Source organism: Atractosteus spatula, chromosome 13 (assembly GCF_055471065.1).
Source record: "Atractosteus spatula isolate fAtrSpa1 chromosome 13, fAtrSpa1.hap1, whole genome shotgun sequence".
NCBI classification, from domain to species: Eukaryota; Metazoa; Chordata; class Actinopteri; order Semionotiformes; family Lepisosteidae; genus Atractosteus; species Atractosteus spatula.
This window is the reverse complement of record NC_142718.1, coordinates 33777990-33803515: the sequence shown is the minus strand read 5'-3', so window position 1 is coordinate 33803515 and position 25526 is coordinate 33777990. Positions and strand designations below refer to the sequence as shown.

Below are 25526 nucleotides of genomic sequence, written 5' to 3'. Positions count from 1 at the left end.
AGCTTAGTGGGTGTAAGACCAAAGAAGCACCTGATAACGCCTTTAACTGTCAGTACATATTTTTGGTTAAGCCAATGTCAGCAGAAAGTCTTTAACTCCTTAAATAGTATTAAAGTTTGTCATTTTAAAATTAATCTGTTTAAACTCCATTATATGTTACTATTAAGAATCAACAGACATGCATTCAGAATTTTAAAAACTGGAGATTTTCTTTTAGGCTAGCAGTAAGGGATATACTGTATACTTTAATACCCTTGATTTGATAACATCAGGAGAGAAAATCTGGGGGTTTGATAGGTTTTGCACAGTGTGTGTGTGTGTTGCTAACAGAGTCAGGCATTTACTGACAAATGTATGTAAATTGAGGTTTGCTTTGGTTTACACTCCTAGGACACACCAATACAGTAACTGTTTAATGAATTTAACACTTCACTAGAGAGTAAAACTGTTATGCATGAGTTTGCTGAGGAATGTCCTGAAACATTGCAGTTTCACTTGATTTTACGTTTTAAATGGGCATTTCTTTATGAGCGACTGTACAAGGTAGATTCATAGTTGATAAGACACATAATGTCAATAAAGGTGGTCATGAATTTTCTCTATGAACTCAATATTGTAACTATGTCTAGTGTTTTTTCAGGTATGAAAATATTATAAGTACAGACACCTACTGTAGAAACTGTTACTAGAATTGTTTTGTTAGTAAACCAAGCAACTCATAGCAAGAAGGTCCAAAACAGTTTAGCCTATCATTCTCTAGCATAAATAACTGTTTGTAGCCTTAGCCACAAATCTAGGCAAATCTAAGATGATAGCTTATCAGATTTTTTGTGTTTTGGTGTAATAAAATGAATACTAGATTAGTAAACTGTGTGCTGAAGTAACTTGGAGAGGTGTGCCTATGGATATCTGGTCCTTAATGGGTATTTAGTAAGAAAGTGCCAGCCAGTACTTTTTATAATTGCCTTTTCAACACAAATGCATCAGTGAGCCTTTTCAGCTCAGTTGTTTTTGATTTTATGGCCTGTTACCTTGTGGGCTGTGAATATAAAATACAAATGTGCAGCAGTCATAGAAAGTCAGAAAAAGGCTAGTTGAGCATCCACTGAAGAAAAGAAGGTGTGTGTTGTACTTCTGTTTTTCTCTTATACTCTCTGACATCTCAGAGAGTCAGTAATCCAGGAGCCTGGCTTTGAAATAGAATATAGAAATGGGATAACAGTTTATGGATTTAAGTGCATTTATACTATAAGTATATATTCCTTTACCTTCCAAATATTTTTAACCCAACTAATTTCCTCAGGCATTCTTCCTGAGCTCTCGTGCTTGTGTGAGGTTTGGTATGTATTGCTATCAATGTGAGGACAACATCTGAAAAACAAACGTCCCCACAAAGTTAGTAACTTCTGTTATTTTATTTAAAATAAAGTGTCTGCTTTCACCTTACAGTATGTAGATGTTTACTTGTGATGGGGTATGGAATGGTAAAAAAAAATTGAATAAGAATGGATGGACGTCCCCACAGTGATAAGGATACAAATATGTGTATGGGCATTCTGAGCTGTGCAATGTGAGTGAGTGTCCAAGCCCTCAGCTCACTGCTGTCCCTTCCTACAGGCTGGGTCTCGCAAGAAGTCCAAGAAGAAGAAACACTCGAAAGCAGTATGTAGTGTATGTTGGATGGGAGTGTGAAACAGTGCAAAGTAGCATCTGTAAAGAATGCTGGAACCTTTAGTTTAGTCTGAGTGCGTTTATCACATTGAAAGGAATGCAGTTTCCTGCTTGTGGTGATTTTATTTGACTGGCATTTTCCGGTTTTCTCCTGTGATGCCCTTGCACAAGGATTCCTAGAGATAAAGATCTATGTGTACATTTTTTCAATATTCTAAATCTCTGAGCCTTTTAAAGGTTTTATAGTCTTTGTGGGCACCATTAAACCTGCATTTTCAGCACAGCTGAGCTTTAGAATGTAGTTGGAGATGTATAAAGACATACTGCGGAAAATAACTTGGTTGCCTTGCTGAGAGAGGCCACTTTCTGAGGGTTAAAGTTAACATTTAATTTTTCTGTCAGGGTGGTTGTGAGGCAGGGCAGTTGTCAGAAGTAATGTGTGCCTCTCTCTGTTTATATAAATGATATGATTCTTAACTTTCTGTAAATTGTTTTGTTATTCACTTGTCTGTTCTAACAGAGCAATGGTTTTGATGAAGGGTACCATGGATCAACTCAGAGTAGAAAGTCCAGTAGGGTTAGTAGTGCTGCTTACATCACTTACTGTACTACTCAATACCACAGACTCTGCATTTAACTGAAAAAAGAGGAGAAAATAAGTCACCAATACCCACATCGTGGTGGACAGGGACCCTTCTGTAAATTTTAAAACTGTGTAAACCGTATAGTTATTGTTTTCAACAGTTTATATATTGAATCAAAAGTTCAGGAAGCAACCTACATATACATCAGAATTTGAAAATGATGTGAACGTTTTCTGCTCAGAAATTATTGCTGCATGGGAGTCTGCTATAGTACACTTCGATACGTGGAGAATGCTTATTTTTACTTGAATCATTTTTTTTCCTTTTAAATGCCCAGAGCTCAAGGCACAGTGATGAGAGTAGAATTTCAAAGTCTTCAAGACATGATCTACAGCTGGTTGGTTTTCCCTTTTTCTGCCCCCCAGACATTTGTTACGGAGCTGTCTTGCCTAGTGTCCACTAACACCTTTATTTGAGTTTGTGTGTTTGGTTTAGTTTGCCTGCTCCTCTCACCAGTGTGGAATTCTCTCTTCAGTCTTCACTCACTTCAAATAGCAAGTGAAGTTTATGGGGCCGATGATCAGTGAAGCCTTTGATCTCTTTGCTTTGCAACAATATCCCTGTTTCCCTGAAATGAACATTAAGAGATTTTTTTTTTCTCTCCCTGCCCGATTTCATGGGGAGCCTTTTAAATAAGGCACTGCTGAGTTCAGGAGAGATAAATGAACCCCAGATGATGTTCCTTTTCCTTGTTCATGGGGGTTGAGTCTACAGATGTTGCTGCTGTGCAGCATGGGACCTCAATCAGCAACAGCAGACACACTTTTTTCATTTATAATTATTGAACATCGCATGCTTAAAATAACAACATTATTTTAGGCAACCTGTTGTATAAAATAGTAAAAAGAAGTATAGTACATTGTTGTTTGCGTTGGTGGAACTCACTAATGAACTGCTTGCTTCCATTTCTTAGGTTTTGCATGTAGTTTGGTTTGGCTGAGGGTTCACTTTGGGTAGCCACAAGTAACAATGTTTGAACACATTTTTGGGATGAGTATTCTGCTATGCCTTTAACGTAGTTCTAATGTGCTTAGGTCTAAAAGTCTTTCTAATGTCTGAGAACCACCTGTGAGCAGAAGTTTCTGTTCTTTAATGTTAAAGATCTTTTAAAAATCTTTAGGGATTATTTCATTACAGATCAAAGCCACCTTAGTTCAAGAAACCATAGTTCAAGACCCGTTTCCCACCATGAGCATATGATTAAAGTGACTTGTTTTTTTTTTCTTTTGAGTGAGGAAAAACATGAAAGAATTAAGAGTTTCAGTCTTGTGATTCCAATTGACACCCTCTGTTGCTGCTATGCTGGTGGTGCAGGGAGTGAGAACTCTGGTTTAGAGGACAGGGTAGAGATTTCAATTTAATATGTAGCCAGTATGTACTCTGTTCTTTTCTCCGTTGACTGTACTCAGATCACTTTTTGAGTCACTTTGCCTTATTTTCTTTCCTTCCAAGACGATGTGTGATCAGCGCCTCTATCTGACCATGTTATCTTTCTCTCTCTCCACCTCTCTCCATCCCTTCTCACTGGGCTTGGCTCTCTCTAGGGGAATTACTGCTCCTCTGACCTGTACAGCAACAGCAGCCTCTCCTCCTCCAAACTGCAGCCCTCCACTCAAAATGGAGCCCGGGTCTGTCTCTCTCACTCATTTACCATCTGTCTGCCATTCTCTTTTCCACTGTTACATTCTTGAACGCTTTTTCCAATTCTGTTTTCCTCCCTAATTTTAATCCCCTTTCCCCACACATTAATTTTCCCTAATTCCTTCTTGTGTTCTCAAGCTCTTAGTTTCTTTATTTTCGTATTTCTCTTGCTCTCCTTTCCTTGACTGTAGGTGGTGTGTTAATAATGTTGAGCTGGATGAAGTAGATAAAAAGATTTTAGATGTGATGTTTCAGATAGTTAAGTTCACTTCAATTTGTTTTTCAAGAATCATTCTCTCTCTTTAGGACAGGGACTTACTGTACATCGTGCCATTTTTCAGAAAACAATTCAGAGAAAAACAGTTATTTCACACTGGCACTGTATTATAAGGGTCAGTAAGGCCTTGTTAAGAAAAGCCATCAGAGTCAAAGTCAGCAACTGCTGCAGCACAGTGACCTCACTTGTCTCCTCTGCATTCCCAGCATACTGTGCCAATTCGTTGCAGCAGTAATTTTCTAATTAGAGTCAGTGGATCATACCACTTCTTTTTGATGCGTCTGGGTTCATTGGTGACCCTGCCTTCATTAGCAACAGTAGTGGGACACAATTTAAAAAAATACTGTGGGCAAGATTGCAATCTACAGTTAAACAGCAAACCCTGCCAGCTAAGGCTAGAGACAACTTTAATGAAAAGTGTGAGGCAGTTGCAAATGCTCTGTTAACAATTTCTGTATTGTCAATATATTTTAAAGTATTTGTATATATGCATTCCTTCTTTTTCCCTCCATAGCCTTCCATGCTATATAGTGATGCTCCCCAATATCGCAGTTACAGGGTTTGTGTTTTACATTCATATTCACTGTGCTGATCACCTGAGCACTCACAATAACTTCAGCTCACCGACCCCCACAACACAAGCTGGAAACGGAACAATACTCAACTTTGACCTTCATCAAAATTATTTGATGAAATGAATTATGAATTATTTTAGGAGAAAATGATTTGTAGTAACATACAGTAATTTCAATTACAATTATTTCAGAGAACTTTAACTGGATTATTGTTGATCTAATTCAGGTTTCCATTAAAACATTTAAATAATATGTGTTGTAAAACACATCCCAGTTTTTAAGCCACTATTGGTCAAATTTTATTAGCTCAACAAGAGAGAATGGTAACTAATACCGTCAATGCTGAAACTCTTTTTTTTTTGGTATCTGTTATGTTTCTGTAATGGAAAAGTAAGAGCGTTTCAAGTTTTTTCAAAGGTTTGAAGTGTTTTTCCTTGTTAAGGATAAGTGAAACTAGCATGCTGATTTAACAGTTGTGTAACAGTCTGTCTCCACAGGGGTGATGTGTAGTCTGTGTTTCTGCATGGCTGTGCTATGCTGACACACATGTTCTTACTTTCATTATGTCACCTCTCTATCTCACATGTGCATTAAGGATGAAGAGGTTTGGTGTAAAACTCAATACAGTTTAGAGCACTGAATTACCCTACTAACCCTGTACCAGCTCCCTTGAGGTGGGGCTTTTTCTGAGTTTTTGCCCGCTGGTCTATGTGTGTGCAGTGTGCCCTGTGGCTTTAGAATGTTGATCTGTGTCAGTGACCATGTGTGTGGCTCTTTCCTGTCTGTAGGGCTCTGTTTACGAGGACAGTGTATGCAGCGCAGCCCGGCGGTTTAATGGCTCTAACTCTCGAGCTGTAAGATCATCTTCTCTTTCTCAACAGCTTGCCTTGTGTGTGTCCTCTGTGCTGGTGGTGAATGATCTTGATTTGCAGAGTTTAACAACTGCTTTTTCTGAGCATGTTCTGAAGACAAAGAGGGTGGTCAAATGTAATATTAAAATTTCTCTGACTTGCTTTGTCCTTCTTAAATGTTAACATCTTTGGAACCTGAGACTCTCACAACCTGCTGGGTTTTATTCCAGCTGAGCTCTGAGTTACTGTACATAACTGATCCCTCGGTTGACCTAACATTGTATTAATCTTTATATTTCATTCCTAAGCATGATGGGGGATGGCTTTAATGTTTCATACATAATTCACAAAAAGTTGCGGTAAGATCCCCAACTTTTTGTGAAAGAAGAAAACTTGCAAATGTTCCAGTCAAGCAGGTTAGTAATTTAGATAAGATAGTGAAGTAAAGAGCTCAGCTTGAACAACAGTCAGCAGATATGGGCATCCCTAAGACCAGTATCAGGGGCCCTAGTATACAGGTTTGTGTTAACCAACAACAGTCTGTAATGACTAGAAAACTATATTTGTATGTCTTTTTTGTTTGTTCTTGCTTTGATTGACACTTTGGCATGTAATTGCATTTTGTGTTTACAGTTTCATTAGGATTCAACTCCAGAACTCTTAAAATAGTACTTTAATTCCTATTGTTGCATGTTGAAGGAATTTGAGAAAACAGCCATACAGTATGTACAGTTTAGAGGATGTTATACTGTATTTTTTTAACCTTTTTCTTCATCTCTTTTCTTGAACAATTGAAACCATGAGTTAGTTTGCTGCCATATTTTTGTGTAAACCACCAACATAATTTGTAATACTAATTTTAATCCACTGGTTAAAGAGTGCTTACTTTAAATAGCCCTGTGTTCTAACAGACTTTGATGACTTTGTTTAAATTTAGAAATCTTTGGGTCACATATTTAATGGGTGAATTCACTGCTTGGTTTTTGCTTGTTTGCTTTCTATAGTGTTAGTTTTCTTCCGCCTCATCTGAGCGTCTTTTTCTCTTCTTCCCTGTCTTTCTTCCTGCCTGCCATTCTGATGATATTTAGCCATCGGAGTACAGTGGCTTTCTGGGGTCCAACTCGCGTGCTTCTTCCAGGGCCAGTTCTGCTCGCGCCAGCCCTGTGGTGAGCTCTCTTTGTCAGGCCCTGACAGTAACCTGTAGCCCAGGCTGTAGGCCTATTATTTCAAATGAGGCTTGCTAATAATATATTGCGGAGAAGAAGTGAAAAACTGATTTTAATTCTCAGGGAATGTTTCTGTGCATTTGAGTTTAGAAGTGAAAGTTGCTGTGTATCACAGGATGTTGAAAACAACATAAAATAGAAAAGGCTTTCTTTAGTTGATGGCCTCAACTTTTTACCATACCTGGTTGGTTACTGGCTTTATAACCATTCATTTATTTTATTTCATTTTTTATTTTTTCTTAACCAACACAAAGAAACACTGATACAATTACAGAACAAAACAGAACACATGCACATCAGAGATACTATACACATTGCACCTTACAGTTTTTTAGTTAAACAACAAAATCAAAAAGGAAAATGGGGAAGAACATACGTACTGCAGACAAGGAACACATCATCTGAGCTTTTCTTATCAGTAGCCGTGTACTGTGGCTACAGATGTACTGATAAAAGCTGAGTGCAGTCGAGCTGTGAACCTTTCTATAAGGAAGATATCATGCAAATTTCCTAACCAGACACAAGAATTATAAAAAGCTGGGTCTGACCAATTGTACAGTATATCCAAAATAGTCTTCTTCACTGCAGTGATGCCTGCAACTGTAAGAAAAACCTGCTTGTTGGCTACTGTACATTATTTTTTATCAATATTCATATCATCAATGATTAGTATTCATTGTTAAGTACATAATCTCGCCTATCCAAAAAAATGTTGTTTTAATTGCGGATTGCATTAAATGTAGAATTCACTGTGTTACTGTTGCTATTTCAACAACCTCCATCTTTCAAAGTTGGAATTGGACACCTCTTACCCTAATTAAAAACCTTCACGCCTTCAGTACTTTACTTAGTGTCCACATTGATAGTTAAGAACTCAGTAGGTATTTTAATACTGTTATTATTTAATCATTTTGGTGTTTTCTTTTTAGATCATATGTGCCAGTTTGTAGTGTTAACCAAGAAAGAGCTGCTTTATGAAACATTCAAGAGCAGTGGTCACAGACACAGAGGTGACCATGGTGGCCTACTGAAAACAACATAGGAAGTATAGCCATAATGTATACATGTATTTTCTAATCTGGGTCACTAAAATAGAAAATGATTAATGCTTATCAGTGCAGTCAACTAGTACAAAAACAACCCAACAGAGCCAAGCATTATCCGTTGTAATCTCTAAAATGCCTCAAAAATCACATGCTTTTCTCCCCCTAAGTTCTCAATGAAATTGCTTATGGAGAAACAAAGCACCCAAGTAACATTAAGCAGCAGTTATTTTCCCACAGCTTCTTACTTTCATCAGCATGAAATACGAGAGCGTATTTGAAAATAACTTGTACACCATAAGCCCATTAGTTCAACAACAATTTTTTTGCAACCAATAAAATACTGTAGCTTCTGGAGCCCTGATGCCACCTGTTTATACCCCTGACTTCAGCCCCTGGGCTGATGGGCTAATGTAGAAGGATTGCCAAATTGTGTTTCATTTATTTTGCTAATAGGATGGTACATGCAGTTAGAGGACCTGTAAGGAAAAGAGCACCATGTTTTTGTGGAATGGTTTTTGAGTTCAATGACAGATAAAGAAGATGGATACATGGCAGGCAGTAGCTTGGGGCTGTCTATACCTTTTTGTCTAAAAAAGGGTGTAGAGTAAAGACAACACCTGCAGCTGTTTATTCAGTGAGAAACAAAACACTTGTGTCACCAGTTTGTATTGTGGTTGGCTTTGCAGCACTTCCTGAATTCACTTCCTGAATTTTGATATAGTTCATCTTGAGTTGTAGCTATGGCTTGTTTATCAGTCAAATTCTTCTCTGGTGGGCACATTTATTTAATGGATTCCATCTAGAAGGTAAAAGCACAAGAAGTCTGCTTCACAGAACCTCAGGTAGAGCGTTCATCAATGTCAGAACACTGGATCGATGAGGGATGAGATGTACCTTGTGATGTGTGTGCTGGTGGCAAGTAGAGAGTTTAAGAGCTGCACTGTACTGAGGGTGGCAGGTTGTGTGGTGCATGTGGTTAAGAGCAGGGATGAGGGCTACGTGTTGCAAGCTGTGTGTCTGTGGTTGCTGGCCCTGGTGTGTTTCTCGGTGCGCTCAAAATATGTTGCTGTCTTGCGCCCCTTGCCCAGTCTCAGGAGGACTGCAGCTCGGTGGCAGGGTTCCTGCGCAGTGCAGCTAGCAGCAGCAATGTCCTGAGAGACCTGGATGATGTCACTATCCCTGATCTGCCCGACGTGAGTGGCATGCGTGTGGTCCTGTGGTCTAGGATGGACTTGCTGTGAATGCATGCATGTCTGTACAGTTCACACCTGTCTACAGGAATAGGGGATGAGTTCACTATCTTCATTCTGTAGGGTCTCACCTTGTTATACTTAGAAAGAGGGAAAGTAAATTCAGAGTCATGAATAATATCATTATATTGTGACCAGGGCACAGGGTGCCTGGGATGGGATCTTTAAATAGGCGGGTCCCAGGTAAAAAGATGCAACAATGCAATCATAAAGATGAAATAATGCTTTTTATTTTGCAGCGCAGGGAAATAATCGAAATCGCAAAAACACAACCCTAAACTATTCTTTGAGAAACTAGTATTCTTCTTCTATGTGCATCTAAAGATATCCAAACATCTAAGATGCTTGCTTGGTTCCAGACTCTCTCCCCAAGATTCTTCTTAAAACTCAGACTTTTCCAAAAATGACAAAACTTTTATCCATACTGTAGGTCTTTCAGTTATATTCTCAGTTACTTCTCCCACTGGAGCCACACATTGCATTGTGTCTTCCCCCTTTCTCCAGATGACAGATGCAGTCTTCACTTCTTTGGTCAATAAATCATCACCCAACTGTCTTAATTGGTCAGGTGGTCATGACTAACTTTGCCATGCTTCACATTTGAAGTGGTTATCTTTGGAGCATCTGCAGTACCTTTCTTTCTTAACACTTTAATCTTTCTCTGACTTTGGTTTGTTTTGGTCTCATCTGTCCATAAAACTAATAAAGCTTTGTACTTTCCAAAGACCAAATGCTGAAACATTGTGAAGATAGTGAATAGCAGAATGAATTATGAGGTTACAGAAACAATTCTTTATAGAAACATTTTGTCAGCTTATGTGGAAAAAATACTTTCATATGGTTTGGGTGGCCTGCAGTTTATCATACAGCATGACAGTGATTCAGAACATACAATATACTGTAGCTAATGCAACAAAGGTAAACAAATTCATTTGGAAAATCATAGACTGCCTTTAGTTACATCCAGTCGAATATTCATTTTACTTACAGAAACAAAGGAAACAGAAGTGAGAACACCTCAATAAGCAAGAACTCAAAGTGGCTGCTGCAAGGCTTAGAAATGCATCTCAAATGAAGAGTTTGGTGTGCTCAGTGGGTTGGGGAATTCATGCAGATTTTGCCTCTAAGAGATTGTAGCCAAATACTGATTTTTACACTCTGAAATCTACGTCAGCTGCTTGTGTCCACGTTCTCATGGTCATTTGAAATCACTGGGCTGAACAAAAGTATGTTTTAATGTTCTAATATTTTTGAAAGGCACTACAGTAGCAATTACAATAGAAATCAATGTATTTATCTTATATTTTCATCAGTGTGAGACTGGTTATCCTGACAAACTTTGCATCTTTATTCTTCATTTTCCTCACTTGGTCATTTCTATTTACTGTACAACTGTTGTTGTAGTTGAGTTTTATATTCCTCTGCTGAATGGTAATATTTGTCATATTAACAGTAAGTATGATTTTTCATCACTTCTCCACATTTTTGTGGAAATGGGATAATACACACTTTTACACAAACTAACACATTTATTTGAAAATGTTTTGAAATTGTCTTGTGACGGTCATTATAACAGATGTTCCTGTATTATGTATGATTTTATATTCCTATTATCTTTGGGTATATCATTTTACCAGCCATTCATATATAATAATTTTAAACCCTTTTGAATATCAGGGACTCACAACTTCAGAAAAATGTCTGTTGATTTTGTCTGTGCTGGTACACAGATGGACCTATTTAACTGAAGTGAAAGGTTGCATTTTTTCTGACCTTTTGTTCAGATATCTAGATGGCAAAGTGTTGAGTGCAAACATGAAAATGAGGTGATAGGAAATGCAAAACAGCAGAGCTGCTCCGTGTGATTGTCTTCTATCTTGAAGTGTGCTCATCGTTTTAACAAAGTTCCCCTTTGTAGGTGGAAGAGAGGTCGGACAGGGATTTCCTGGAAAAGGTTGGTGTCCTTGTTTTATGATCTGCTTTGCTCTTTTCAAATGGTAAGGGAACATGCATTACAAAAACATTTGGTGCACGTTTGGAGTTGAAAGCCTGTGATAGAGATCTTCTTCCTTGAAACTGTGAGCTGCACTCTGGCATTCACTTGGAGGTGCCAGTTAATAGACCTGCTGGCTGACCTGCTTATGAGTCACAAGACCCTCCAGCTCTCAAATTATTCTTTGTAATCCCCCCTCCTTTAAGAACTTTATGCTGTTCACAGTACAGACATCTCGGAGAGCTAAGAATGAATCCCTCTGTTCTGAAAACAATTTGCATATTTTACTACCAAAACAACAACTAAGAGAGGAAAGAGAAAATGACCAAACAAAAAGGACTGCACCACACAGATGCAGTAAGATTATATGCCCATCCATTTTCTTAACCATTTTATCCAATACAGGGTCACAGGGAATGCCTGAGCCTAATCTGGCAAGAAACGGACACAAGCCAGGAAAAAACAGTCCATCACAGGACACACACAGATGCGAACACACACACTCACACTAGGGACAATTTATAGAAGCCAATTAACCTACCAGTAAGTCTTTTGAACTGTGGGAGTATACTGGAGCGTCCAGAGGAAACCCACACAAACGCAGGAAGAACATACAAACTGCATGCAGGTAGCTCCCCAGGAATTGAACTCAGGGTCCAGCACATTGTGCTGTCCAAGATTGTGTCTATACTATGTATTAATGGGTAGGTGTGTGCAAATGTTTTTCAGGACATCATATTGCTTACGTTTAGGGATATATTTTTTAGAGTTGATTTTCAAAATACCTTATCATTTCATTTTACAAGTTAATGTATTTTTGTATATTTGATAGTCTTTGGAATAGTCACCTGCCTTTCATATCAAATTCTGTTTTATTGCCAGTCCATACCAGTTAATCAATCAGTAACTCATTGATGCTCTCAAAGGGCAATAGTTTTAACCATCCTTCTGGGAAAGTTTTAGAGAAGATGATGGATGTGCAGTTCCGTGACGGATCTCTTTGGTTTGACAGGGATCTCGGACGGCTTCCACGTTGTCAGCTGCTACCCTTGCCTCCCTGGGAGGGACATCCTCTCGGAGAGGGAGCGGGGATACCTCCATCTCTGCTGACACAGAAGCCTCTATTCGAGAGATTAAGGTAAAGCCATCTGGATAGAATGCCCCCACCAGATGTTCTTCTGCCAACATAACAAACCCTTCAAGTTTCTCAGCACCCACTTTCTTAGCATTTGTCTGCCCCGGTAGTGATATTTTTTTTACAGGATCAATGGCTTTAGTTAGAGGCTAAAAAGACTTTGCAGCTGAGTTTCAGTCGTCTTTACCAATAAATCCTGATGGGAGCATTTCTCGTGGTTTCATTATTCTCAAACCAGTATGAAATGGGTGCAGGATGCTTTGGAGCCCCCAAGAACCTGTGGTGATGCAGTATATAATCTTTCCACATTTGCTAGTGTTATGTGATAATGGGGACATTTATGTAATTAGTATGCAACTTTTACTTTTGAATGGGCTGTGTGTAAAGAATTAAAATTTTAGTGGCTTTGCAGATAAGTTTTTTAATTTTCTAGATGGGCACTTCTAAGGCAAAAATAAATGTGTGCTTCAGTGTGTGCTTAGTTTCTCATGTACTTTGTGTCGCATCCTATATCATGCCAGGCTTGTGAGCTCTGACATAGTCATGCTCAAATACAGTCTAGTCTAGCTTCAGGCAGTTCACACTGCGCCAGGGTTCCCCCTAGTGGCCACCCTCAACTTTCCATTTCCAATGTGCTTTCCGTCTCAGGATATTCATGAGCTGAAGGATCAGGTTCAGGATGTGGAACTCAGATATATACAGGGGCTCAAAGAAGTCAAGGTATTTTGTGAATGAAGAGTGGAAGCCTAACAAATTAACCCTCGAAAAAAAAAACACTTGCATGCAGATGCAAAAGTATTTTCCTAACAAGTGGTTTAGGTAACAGTGCATGCAGTACTGAATGGAGAATGGAAAACCCTTTATTAAAATCACATATTTTTGTCCTCACTGTAAATTCGGGAAACAGATTGAGAAGATTGTTTGCAGTGAACTGAAGACTGGTTGCAAACACTGACGTTATATCAGCACATTTATCTGTCGATGCATTCAGTTCCGAATGATAACACGTTCTCATTGCCCTGAGAGAACTACGGACCCATAATTTTTAAAATTCCTATTAACTACATTTAAAGCTGGATAACTGCATATTCAAACTATGGTGTAACTAAGATAAGCAGAAAATTGTGTCTGGCTATGCCTTGAACATATACGGCTTGTTCCATCTGGCTTATTGATTAAAAAGCCATGATCGTTTCTGAATTCATTTTTTTATTGTCTTTTTTTATTTTCCAAGCATTTTGCTTCAAAATAAATGTTTGTACAGGTATACTGTACATTGCTGAAACTGCATAGTTTCCATCCAGAAGGATACAAAATCATATATATGTATACATTTTCATTTTTTTGTGACGGGTAGAAAATTAAAAAAAAAAAAGTTTCATTTTTAACCTTTAATTATAAGAATATATTTCAAAAGACAGGATTTTATTTAACCTGCTTCTTTCATTATTGCAGACTTTAAATCTGGGGTTCTGTTCCCTACAGGACTCTCTAGCTGAAGTGGAGGAGAAGTATAGGAAAGCCATGGTATCCAATGCCCAGATGGACAATGAGAAGTCTAATCTGATGTACCAGGTGGACACGCTGAAGGACTCCCTGATGGAGCTGGAGGAGCAGCTCTCAGAGACCAGGAGAGCATATGAAGAAAAAACTAAAGTGAGTGAAAAGGCCAAGAGCCAGTGGGCTGTAAAAGTGTGGCTACAGAATGGATGTCAGTAATTGGTGCAAATGAATTAAGAGAGCAGAGGAGTGAACAGAATAGGAAATAGGACAGGGTGACATTAAGAAAGTAATATAAGAGGTGATGTTGAAGCTTCTGATAATCTAGGCAGTTTTAGATTCAGAGGTTCCTGGAATACAAGGGGATGCATAGCAAAAGTGGATAGGTGTTTTAAGGATAGAAAGATATTCTCTGGAAAGCCCAGGACACCAGTGTGAGCAAGGGATTGGAGGGATTGTGGGTGATGTGCAGTAGGGGGAATTGGTCGTAGGACAGATTTCAATGTCTTTTTTTCCTGACAGGAATATGAAAGAGAGAGGCATGCCCACAGCGTGTTACAGTTCCAGTTTAACGAGATGAAAGAGACTCTCCGACAAAGTGAAGAATTATTAACTGTGAGTACAAAGATACAAATCGGTGACATGTTGTCAACAGGCCAGTAGTTATATATGTGTAATAATTAAAAAGATTTTTGAATGGGGTCGAGTTTTACGGGCTTCAGGATTTATGGGATCCTGCAGTTTCTTCTTATGAAAATATGTGAATTTCTTTAGAACTAAATCTTTTACATTTCATACACTGTTCACCAAAAACTGGAGAACCTTTGGTATAGCACTTTCATTTGCAATTCAGAGATTTGGGAACTGCTAGTCACAGAGTACCGTTTGGATTGAGCCATTGAGACCATTGGGATGATCTTGTAGCAAAAGCAAGGTTTTGCTACAAGCACTGATCAAATGATTTAATGAAAGCACTGTCTTTGCCAGTGGGGAACAGTACAAGGGCATTAATCCCATTAGTTCTAATCCACTAAATGACCCTTTAGAAAGAAAGGTTCCTCAGGGAGGTCGGGGTGGAAAAAGCTCTACATTTTCCTGGCTTCTTGTACCTATGCCTCATTCTCTTCTTGCTCTTCCTTCTTGCCTCTCTTCTCCCTCTGCTTCTCGGTGGCCAGGAGGTCCGCCAGCTGCGACTGAAGCAGGATGGCTATGTTAGGGAGGTTTCTGACCTGCAGGAAACCCTGGAGTGGAAGGATAAAAAGATTGGGGTATGGTGTGCAGGGCCCTGTGCACACAGTCCTGTCTAAGAGATCTTTGTTATTCATGTCAATAGCAAAACAGGAATTCCTTCTATTGTGTAGTCACTAGACAGTAGATCTGTTATTATTATATGCTACTTTTAATGGGAATTGAATTTTTTTAAGTCTGTCCAATAAAAGTTTATTTTTATTTTCCTATTACAAGAGTGTAAGTGTAGTTGTACTAACATACAAGTGGGTCTTCCACCTAGTGTTTTTTACATGCAGTATAAAACTGTGATGATAAGCTTGTTAGCACTGCATTTGCTCTGTTTTCCTTTCTGGTCTGGGCTATGTTCTGTCCTTTACCTGGTCTCTTCACACCCTGTTTCTCCACCTCTCCTCCTGGGCTCATTACCTTAGGCCTTAGAGAGGCAGAAGGAATATTCTGACGCCATCCGGAATGAGCGGGATGAGCTCAGGGATGAAGTGGTCCTACTGAAGGACGTTCTGAAGGTACTAAAGTATTGGAGCACTCCTGGTTGCAGCATGGACATTCCCCCATGTGCCTGATGGGATATCACCTGCTTGTACTGTAGAATACATCAGTGCCTTTTCTCTCACCTCAGTGTGGCAGGCTAAATGATTCTAGTCTCCTTACGTTAGGATTTGTGCCTCCATGCTGAAGAATGTGGCATTTATGAAGCCAAATGCTGTTACATTTCAGATTGTTTAGTCTATTTATAGTATTTAGTATATATCAAATTTGAAAAACTTATGAGAACCCCGTCACAGGTTTTCAAGCTTGAATGGGTTTTGTAAAATGCATGTATTTTTTTGTAGTTATGAGATATATTAAAGATAATGTTTCAAATATATATATATGAGCCATTGGAGTTTATCTTCTCTCCACTTTATCATGTTTAGAGACACGGGATTGTTCTGGGCCAGAGTGTAGCCACTAATGGGGAGGCCGGCGAGGGTGGTCCTGACAGACCGGCCAATGTGGACTCCTCCCCACTGTCAGCTCAGGACCCCTCTCAGACTCTGCACTCTAGTGGGGATGGACTGCTAGGTAGGAGAGCACTCGTAACAAATCATTCCACATTGGTGCCCGCTGTTTTCTCAGCCACGGGTATGCTGCTAAACCAACCCTTACTAATCTCCAGGCTTGCATGCTTCATTTTCTGTCGGGCTCCCATTATTTTCTGGGTTCCTTTTGGCTTATTTTTTTATTACTTTTCTGTAATCACAGCTTCACAGAGAAATATTAAGAATATTTCTATCTTCCTTGGCCTACCTAATGAAATAATGTGAATTATCAGTCCATTTTATGTCACTCTGTAGGCAATTCATTCTATATTTTGTCTATAAAGTTTTTACAATAGTCATTTGTTTTATCGTGGACCTCATAGGGCAATTTTTCTGGGGCTAAAGAATGCTCTTCACTGATTATACTTCTGTGCAGTTGATAATGGTACTATTTAAGTTATTTGTGTATCTTGATAGCAGTACAGTTGACTCTCTTCAGAGTGTCCTATTTTCAGTGGAAGGATAATAATAATTGAAATCCAAATACAGATTACCTATATAAAATAATCTATACAGTAGTATTCCAGTAGTTTTCAAATCACTCTTTCCCAGCCTTACCATTCTAAATATTTACTGTGTAACTACATTGTTACTAATATATAATTAAATGAAGGGAAATAATCGTGATGAAATTAATATAAAATATGAAGAACTGACTATTAACCACCGTAAACCTTCGTAAGGGTGATGTCTTTTCTCTAGCGTGCTCCTTCCCTTCAGCTAAGAAACTGCTTGGTTTTTGCTGTCCTCCACCTGTTGATTCAACTAGAAAAAAACTGTTTAGTGCTGCCTACTTCCTCCTCCTTGCTGGTCTTGCTTATGTGATTTCCAATTTCGCTTTCTGCGCTAATTGACACACCTAAAAAATAATCAAATTAAACATGAAAAAGAAACTGTATTTGGTTGCCGCCTCCTGTTTTGGGCCCTACATTTCTCTTCCAATGGTCTTCTAGGCAAAGCCAAGGAGGTGCAGATGGAAAGTAAACATGTGAAGGATGTTGGGAATAAGCAGATCTTGGAGAAGGATGAGAACAATACTGTGGGACAGCACAGGCAACAGGAGGGGGCAGAATCACAGGAAGGGCTTGGTGGAGAAAAGACGCAAGAAATCCAGGGTGGAAGTGAACTGTCTTCACCAGCACCCTGTGAGGACTCACTAAATAACATAGAAGAACAGAGGCTTTCGGCCAGCATACCCTCTCAAGAGAACCCAGAAAAGGCATGGTCCAACTCGTCTATGGCCTCTGATAGTGTCACACAGGGCACTGATACAGACAAGGGTGACACACATCAAGATGGCATTCAGAAGCCCATTCAAGAGTCCGAGCTTGGGGGTGATGTAGTCTGTGGCAGTACAGAGGACACAAGTAAAGTAGATGAAGGAGAACAAAAGAGAGAAATTGTTGTTGAAACAGAGGAAGCAGGAATACAAGTGGTTATAACAGGTCCTGAAGAAGAAATGGTTAGAGAGGGAGATGAAGGTCCTGAAAATGGTGGGAATAACAGTAAAAAACATGAGCAAACTTCAGGTGGTTTTGGTGTAACTGTTGATGAAAATAAATCTCAGAGTTCAGACACAGGTAGTGAAGCTATTGATTCAGCATCATCAGATGTGGAAATTCAAGACACAAACCCAATCGAAGGAAGGGTTGAAAACAAAACTTTTGTAGAAAGGGAAACAGAGCTCAAAGCTGCTAGTGAGATAAGTGTGGAAAGTGCAGAGGTAGATTTTGTAGAAAAGCACACAGAGAGCAAATGCATGGATAGTAAAATAGATACTATTTTGGATAGTGGAATAGAAGGAACAACAGATAAAGATGTAATGGATGGTTCAGGTCAAATCGAGAAAGTCATGGATGAATGTGCAACCCCAGAAAGTACTGGGGCTGTATCAGAAAAAATAAATTGGAGCATATCAAAGTGCCAAGAAGAAATTCAAAGTCAAGAAGCACATTTTCCGAAATCAGAAGCTGGAAATACAGAGTCTGCTAGGGTTAGTACTTTGCTTTCTTTAGAGGGTGAGGTAAACTCTGTAAAAGGTGAAATTAATGAAGAATTATCTGAAAGTCTGGTAGCTGGGTTACCAGAGGGTGGAAGTTGTGACAACACACTGAGTGACAAAGAACATGATGTAGCTATAACTTTAAGTGAACAGTTACATAGGGAACAATATTCTGAGATAGTTTTAAGGGAAACAGAGTCAGAGAGAGAAGAGAGGGTTGTTTCAGGAGACACTGTGACCCCAGTCCTGCCAAATGCTCAGTCTGATCCTGAAAGCAAAGGGACAAGAGAAGAAGCTTCATTGGATGGACTTACTGAACCACAAATATTGGAATGTACTGATGATCCAGGAAGGGACGCCACAGACGAATCAGCCATTGAGAGTGAAGGAAAAAAAAATGAAGTAGCTCAAGGAGCAGAGCCTGAAATTGATTCAAAACCAGATGAGAATGATTTGGACGACAGAATCCAGGAGGAAGGTGCAGAAGGAGTCAAAGAACATGACTTGAAGACTGAGGATTCTGGGATAGGGACAGAAGATGTAAGAGAGAAGCCGGAAACAGGAGAAAGTGACAAGGAAACTGAAAGTCAATCTCTAACAGAATCACAAGACTCAGGGTGCCGAGATCTGGAGGAAAATGAACATCCCCAGCCGACTGGACCTGAATTCGAGAAGGATGAATGTCCCCAGCTGACTGGACCTGAACTCAAGGAAGATGAACCTCCCCAACCAACTGGACCTGAACTCGAGGAAGATGAACGTCCACAGCTGACTGAACCTGAACTCCAGGAAGATAAATGTCCACAGCCCACTGGACCTGAACTCCAGGAAGTTGGAGGTCCCCAGCCCACTGGACCTGAACGCGAGGAAGTTGGAGGTCCCCAGCTGACTGGACCTGAACTCAAGGAAGATGAACGTCCCCAACCAACTGTACCTGAACTCGAGGAAGATGAACGTCCACAGCTGACTGAACCTGAACTCGACAAAGATAAACGTCCCCAGCCCACTGGACCTGAACTCCAGGAAGTTGGAGGTCCCCAGCCCACTGGACCTGAACGCGAGGAAGTTGGAGGTCCCCAGCCGACTGTACCTGAACTCAAGGAAGATGAACGTCCCCAACCAACTGTACCTGAACTCGAGGAAGATGAACGTCCACAGCTGACTGAACCTGAACTCGAGGAACTTGGAGGTCCCCAGCCCACCGGACCTGAAATCGAGGATGATGGGCATCCCCAGCCCATTGAACCTCAACTTGAGGAAGATGAACGTCCACAGCTGACTGAACCTGAACTCGAGGAAGATAAACGTCCACAGCCCACTGGACCTGAACGCGAGGAACTTGGAGGTCCCCAGCCCACCGGACCTGAAATCGAGGATGATGGGCATCCCCAGCCCATTGAACCTCAACTTGAGGAAGATGAACGTCCACAGCTGACTGAACCTGAACTCCAGGAAGATGGACGTCCCCAGCCCACTGGACCTGAACTCCAGGAAGATGGACGTCCCCAGCCCACTGGACCTGAACGCGAGGAAGTTGGAGGTCCCCAGCCCACTGGACCTGAACGCGAGGAAGTTGGAGGTCCCCAGCCCACTGGACCTGAAATCGAGGACGATGGGCATCCCCAGCCCACTGAACCTGAACTTGAGGAGGATGAATGTCCCCAGGTGACTCGACCTGAACTCAAGGAAGATGAACGTCCCCAATCAGCTGGACCTGAACTTGAGGAAGACGGACGTCCCCAGCCTACTGGACCTGAACTCGCGGAAAACAGGTGTCCCCAGCTTACTGGACCTGAGCTTCAGGAGGATGGATCTCCCCAGCAGACTGGACCTGAAATCAAGGAAGACAGAGGTCCCCATTCCCCTGGAACTGAACTTGAGAAAGATGGCCATCCCCAGGCCGCTGGACTTGAAGTCGAGGATGATGGCCGTCCCCAGCCCGCTGGACCTGAACTCAAGGATGATGGCCGTCCCCAGCCCGCTGGACCTGAACTCGAGGATGATGGAGATCCCCAACCCACTGCGCTTAAACTTGAGGAAGATGAAGGTCCCCAGCCCACTGCACTGGAACTTGAGGAAGATGAAGGTCCCCAGCCCACTGCACTTGGACTTGAGGAAGATGGCCGTCCCCAGCCAGCTGGATCTGAAGTCGAGGATGATGGCTGTCCCCAGCCCGCTGAACCTGAACTCAAGGAAGATGGAGGTGTCCAGCCCACTGCACCTGAACTCGAAAAGGAAAAAAAATCAGTAGATAATGAAGAGAAGAAAATGGAGCTTACTGGAGGAAATGAGAGAAAAAACAATGATGAGGAAAAAGAAAATGAAAAAGATATAGCAGAAATCTTAGATGTTGGTGTTGAATTTGGAGATAATGTCAATACTGTGGATTTAAGTGAAGAAGGGAAAAGCACTGTGTCAAGCTGCAACCCACTGGTAGGATCCCCAATAACTAAAGATTTGGAAGAACCAACAGGTGAAAGCACTGCTCTATTTCCTGAAAATTGTGAGTTGAAAGATAAATCTGAACTCCGGATGCAAGGTAATTCAGACACAAATATGCTTGCTGACACTTCAAAGTTGACTTCTGAAGAGGTAAGTGATGTCAGTGAAACCCCAGAAAAGGTGGACATCGACACCCATGTTACAGACAATAGCTTTGATGCAAAGATGGATGCAGCTAAGGAAGAAAGCCAGGAGTGTTTGACTGCTCAGGGCGTTTCTTCAGTAGGAGCATTAGCAGAATGTGTGGAAAAAGTAATTGCACAAGTTGAAAGAACAGAGGTGGAAGAAAATGAAATTCAAGTAAAGTCACAAGTCAAAGATGATCCAGTAGATTCCTTGAATCTCAAAGGAGAAGGGGAGTCAGCTGAGAGAACAGAAGTACAAGAAACAGACCCTAAGGAAGAAACTAAGAGTCAGGTCAAGGAGGAGTTGCCAGTGATGTTAGAAAATGATCTAAAAAAAAACAAAGATATCCTTGAAACAAACGAGGCACAGGAAATTGGTAAAAGAGAAAATATTGAGTTACAGGATAAAAATGATGGTAGTGTTCAGGATACAGTAAATGCTGACTCTTCTGGGAGGACGATGGATTCTTGTGTTTCTGTTAGTGAAGCTGGTGCATCGCATCCAGAAAGAAGTAATGGGAACAAAGAACACCAAAAGCAGACAGAGGTCCAGGATAAATGTGCCACAAGTCCAGTGAAGGAACAGTCTGAAACTGAGAATGTGGGGCAGGCTGAGCTCAGTACGGTCCTCTGTGTATCTGAAAAACAGCAAGAACAGACCAGTGAGGAAGAAGAAGAGGAAGAGGATGAGAAAGGAGATTCATTTGAGTTTGAAGACTCTGCACTTGCAGAGGAGCAACCTCGGGAAGAAGAAACAGAGGCAGCATCGGGGGCACTAGAGCCGAGTACAGAGAAGAAAGATGGCAATCAAGATGTCAAGAGTGTCAGCTCAGATAAAGTAGAAGACCTTGAACAGTCCAAGCAATCTGAAGCTGGTGAGACAGAGGCTCCGCAGCAGGAATCTGAGTCAAAACCAGGGGCACATGAGGAGAGTTCTGCTGTGAAATCTGCAGACAGGGTGAGAGAATCAGCAGAAGATGAACAGGACCAGAATGGATCACAACAGGAGGGCAATACGATGGAGGGACAGGGGGTAGTCAAAGATAAGGGGCAAACAGAAAGTCAGGCTCAAAAGAGTGGGGGTGCAAGAAATCAAGAAGAGACAGAGGGTGAAGATCTTGGCAAGGCAGATTCAGCCAAAGGGAGTAAGAAGGGAAAGGGGAAAGGTAAGGATGATTGTAGGATGTCATAAGGATCCTTTCTCAAAGTCAGGAATATTATTTTTAATCCATCAAAATCAGAAACAAATGACCAACAAATTGATATAACCACCAATTGTAAACCACACACCCTGTACTACAAATTGGATTCCCAATGGTAAAAAGAAAAACAACACTGCCCCTTTGCCCTGCTTTTCTAGTTTGTAATGGCAGTCGAGTTGGTGTGTTGATATAATTAGGGTCAAAGATGCAATATTATTTTGAGAAATGCATAGCACATCTTTGCACGTGTTCACACGTTTCAGTTTGGAGTCTGTCAGAATATAATGTATACATATACCTGAATTTTAGCAAGACTTAAATCACAAAAGTGTTGGAGTATGCTTTGAAACTAAAACAGGGTCTGCATATGTCCAGCTTTCTTAAATATAGATGATATTGAGGGCGGAATCTTGATTTTTCGCCCGCCCTCAAACATAACCAACCTTTTTCAGTGTAATATTCATTTACAAAAAATGTTATCATTTTCTATAGATTAATATCGAGCACAATAAATAATTCAGTAATTAAAAAACAGAGGTGCCAGCCTCTTTAATGTTTATATGCTGCATGCTCTCGCGCATTATTTCGTACCAGGTACTGAATGTTACATTAATTATTATATTTAGATTTTGTAATCACCAAGACTTATACTGTACCCCTCATAGGTGTATGGGAGGATGGGATGAAAAGTACTCACTGTCCTACAAGGTGTGCATCCACTGTCACACCACCATGCATATACAGTAGCAGAGTAAGCAGTGACTGCAGGCACTGGCAGCACTGCAAGTTCACTGGCATTTGTCACAAAGCTCAATGTCATTACCATAAGCCAAACATGCCCCGGACTGACTGAAGCCCATCCATCCACCTGTTCTGGTTGCATGCTGCCAATTTAGGAATCCTTGTTTTGGCTGCCTGATGACATAGTCCAGACATCACCAGTTCAAGTCTGTTCTAACTGGGTTCACCTGGAGCTCCAAATGAAGACTTATACTGGTGAAGCCATTTTGCAGCCACCATACCCATTAAATTTGACAATATTTTAAAAGACAGATATAGACTTTATAATATAAAATATTCTTAATTAAAAGTAATTCAAAATGATGGACAAATATCAGATGCAGGGCTTTTTTGCTTCATTGGTACAGTACATGTTCTACAATCTGGAAAGGTTTCAAAACTGCTATGATAGTTTTATTTCCATTCTTGGAACATCTGAGCATTCATTATGTTTCTGAACCAATCAGCATATGTTACAGATTATTATGTTAGCCTTTTCAATGTCGCATATATGCTGTAGTTTATCACAAAAAGATGCAAATGTATGAAAGCTTAAAAAGAAAAAGAATCTGCTAAGGAGTGAAATCTTTAGAAGCCCCGTATAAAATATGGTTTAAATAGAATGGATTTATAATGTTTTTTGTTTTTAAATTCTTGCATTTGTCAAATACTGCTTTGTAAATATTTAAAAAGCTCAAAAGACTACGAAAACTTTATCCTTTAAGCAGGTCATTCAGTGGATGCAAAGATGCAAACAGAAGTGTATGCTAAATATATAGCTTAAAATAAGTCTTGTTGTGAGTCTTTCCAAAGACAAGGATGTGAAATACTGTAGTTTGTGAATCAGAGAATAATATATGAGATACATATAAACATGATTTATACTGTATTAAAAAAATAATTCTGTGTGCATATGTACTGAAAATCAAAGTAGCGTATTAATACATAAGGAGGTGTACATTTTCTTTAAACAAAACATTATGCCCTAATGCATTTTAATAGCACTTTAAAAAGCAAAGCAGATATGTATTTCTGAAAAGACATTATTTTGCATTCATTGAAAATCACTTCGTGTTTATCACATTTTGAAGTACTGAATGGTCTTGAATGTTACTTTGGTATTTTTTGCTGTGCCTAAGTGTTTATAATTGATTTGACGAATTTGAGATAAAAAAGAAAATTAAATTTCTTTGCTTCCAATAATTTCGTTACGTTTCCAATATTCAAATTGCAGAAGATTATTTTTGTAATAGCCTTTGGTATAGCATTGTATTAGTTTTTGAAAGTGTTTAGATGATAAATCGGCCTAATTTATAATGATGTCTTACATAAAGTCTATACTCTTCTATCAATTTGTGTTAAAATATTGCTAAGATTCTGATTTTATTTCCTACTTCTTTTATTTCCAATTGACTTTCCTTGTTCAAGAGTCATGGAAATTATTTTGACAAATGTTTAAGAAATGTTGATCTTGGGGGTAAATCAATCTTTTTCACAGTGTTTTCAGTTAGACTTGTCTACCCTTAGTACAGTACAGTAGTACTATTGTAAATTTGTATGTACCAACAAATATATGAAGCAGACCCAATAAATAGGTTAAAATACTGTATTGCTAGTAGCATGCCATTTTAGTTTTCAGTTTAAATGTAATGCAAATACAGTAAATGTATAATAAACACACTGTCTAAATGCCATGAAATGATGTAATATCATAAAAACAAAGCTATTTAGGCCATTTCTAAAACATATCACATGACAGTTCTTCCCCTTTAGCATCTTTTGTGGTATTTAGACAGCAGATGCTGTAAAACTTTAAATTATTTTGAAACCTGATAAATGGAAAGTAAAGTCTTTCAACGTGGTTTAATGAAAAGCTGTTCTAGAAAAGTAGTTTGACATTATGGATATACTGTAAGTGCAGTGAATTGTATGGTAAAATGGCATCATCTTTATGAACCAAAGATAAATTCTGAGATGTTTACTATGTATTTTGTATGCAATTAAATTAATGAATAAAATCAATTTTATTATTTTCTGTGACCATGCCTGACTTGCCGATGTCAAAAAGGTGTCAGACGGTTGATGTGTGTGTATACAGTGGACTGTTATTTATGTCCTTTGGGATTTTTATCAAAGTGACCTTAAGGTTCTGCAGGCTAAACAATTTACAGTAGTTTCTATTCACAAACCACCGTCATATTCCTGGCTGTATCATGTTGAGCCAGTGGCATACACAGTATAGAGCCCAGGAACAGACAGAATTTAAGAGCAGTTTCACCAGAGCAGCTTCTCCTACTTTCATATAAATTAAACCTGTTGTCTAGAAATGCTGTTATCAATTGTACTAACCTTTGCAAATACTGCTGTTGGCAACAAGGCTGTTAGCAACCCAAGTTTATTTCACCTCTTTGGCCACTGTTTTTTCTTCATGAAAAAGCTGCTTTTATGTATTGTATCTCATAAAGCTTTTGACTTGTACCTTTATTGCTACTGTACTCTGTAGCGTGACTACTGCTAATACGGTTGTCTGTGGTATATGTGCATCCTTTATTTATTTATTTTATTTTTATTTTATCGTACTTCTCAGAAGTAATAGAATTGCTATTCATTCAAACTAGTTCATGTGTGCGTATTGTGGAAGATTCTTGATCAGGTTACCAAACGATGCAGTATTTCAACCCATTAAGAACACTGAACTCTGAAAAACAACACATGACAGAAAAGAGTATTGATTTGTACTGTGTGCATGTGCATGTCAGCCAGGTAGGTGCTGATA

General features: G+C 39.6%; 1 protein-coding gene across 25 annotated transcripts in view; it reads left to right on the top strand.

Annotated features, from left to right (window-relative positions):
* The window catches only part of lrrfip1a (leucine rich repeat (in FLII) interacting protein 1a), a 70901-nt gene that overhangs the window by 40543 nt on the left and 4832 nt on the right, over positions 1 to 25526 (top strand). For 6 of the 25 annotated variants that reach the window (XM_088931320.1, XM_088931319.1, XM_088931327.1 and 3 more), the window contains 17 exons: positions 1618 to 1662; positions 2192 to 2248; positions 2593 to 2652; positions 3860 to 3943; positions 4748 to 4792; positions 5597 to 5662; positions 6748 to 6825; positions 9020 to 9124; positions 11100 to 11135; positions 12187 to 12312; positions 12958 to 13029; positions 13795 to 13965; positions 14332 to 14424; positions 14985 to 15077; positions 15471 to 15563; positions 15975 to 16122; positions 17093 to 24790. In XM_088931320.1, coding sequence (XP_088787446.1) covers positions 1618 to 1662; positions 2192 to 2248; positions 2593 to 2652; positions 3860 to 3943; positions 4748 to 4792; positions 5597 to 5662; positions 6748 to 6825; positions 9020 to 9124; positions 11100 to 11135; positions 12187 to 12312; positions 12958 to 13029; positions 13795 to 13965; positions 14332 to 14424; positions 14985 to 15077; positions 15471 to 15563; positions 15975 to 16122; positions 17093 to 21960 — 6240 coding nt within the window. In that variant the 3' untranslated portion in view covers positions 21961 to 24790. Of the gene's footprint in view, positions 1 to 1617; positions 1663 to 2191; positions 2249 to 2592; positions 2653 to 3859; positions 3944 to 4747; positions 4793 to 5596; positions 5663 to 6747; positions 6826 to 9019; positions 9125 to 11099; positions 11136 to 12186; positions 12313 to 12957; positions 13030 to 13794; positions 13966 to 14331; positions 14425 to 14984; positions 15078 to 15470; positions 15564 to 15974; positions 16123 to 17092; positions 24791 to 25526 lie in introns of those variants that run through there. The other 19 variants (XM_088931336.1, XM_088931335.1, XM_088931338.1 and 16 more) reach the window with 13 other exon arrangements.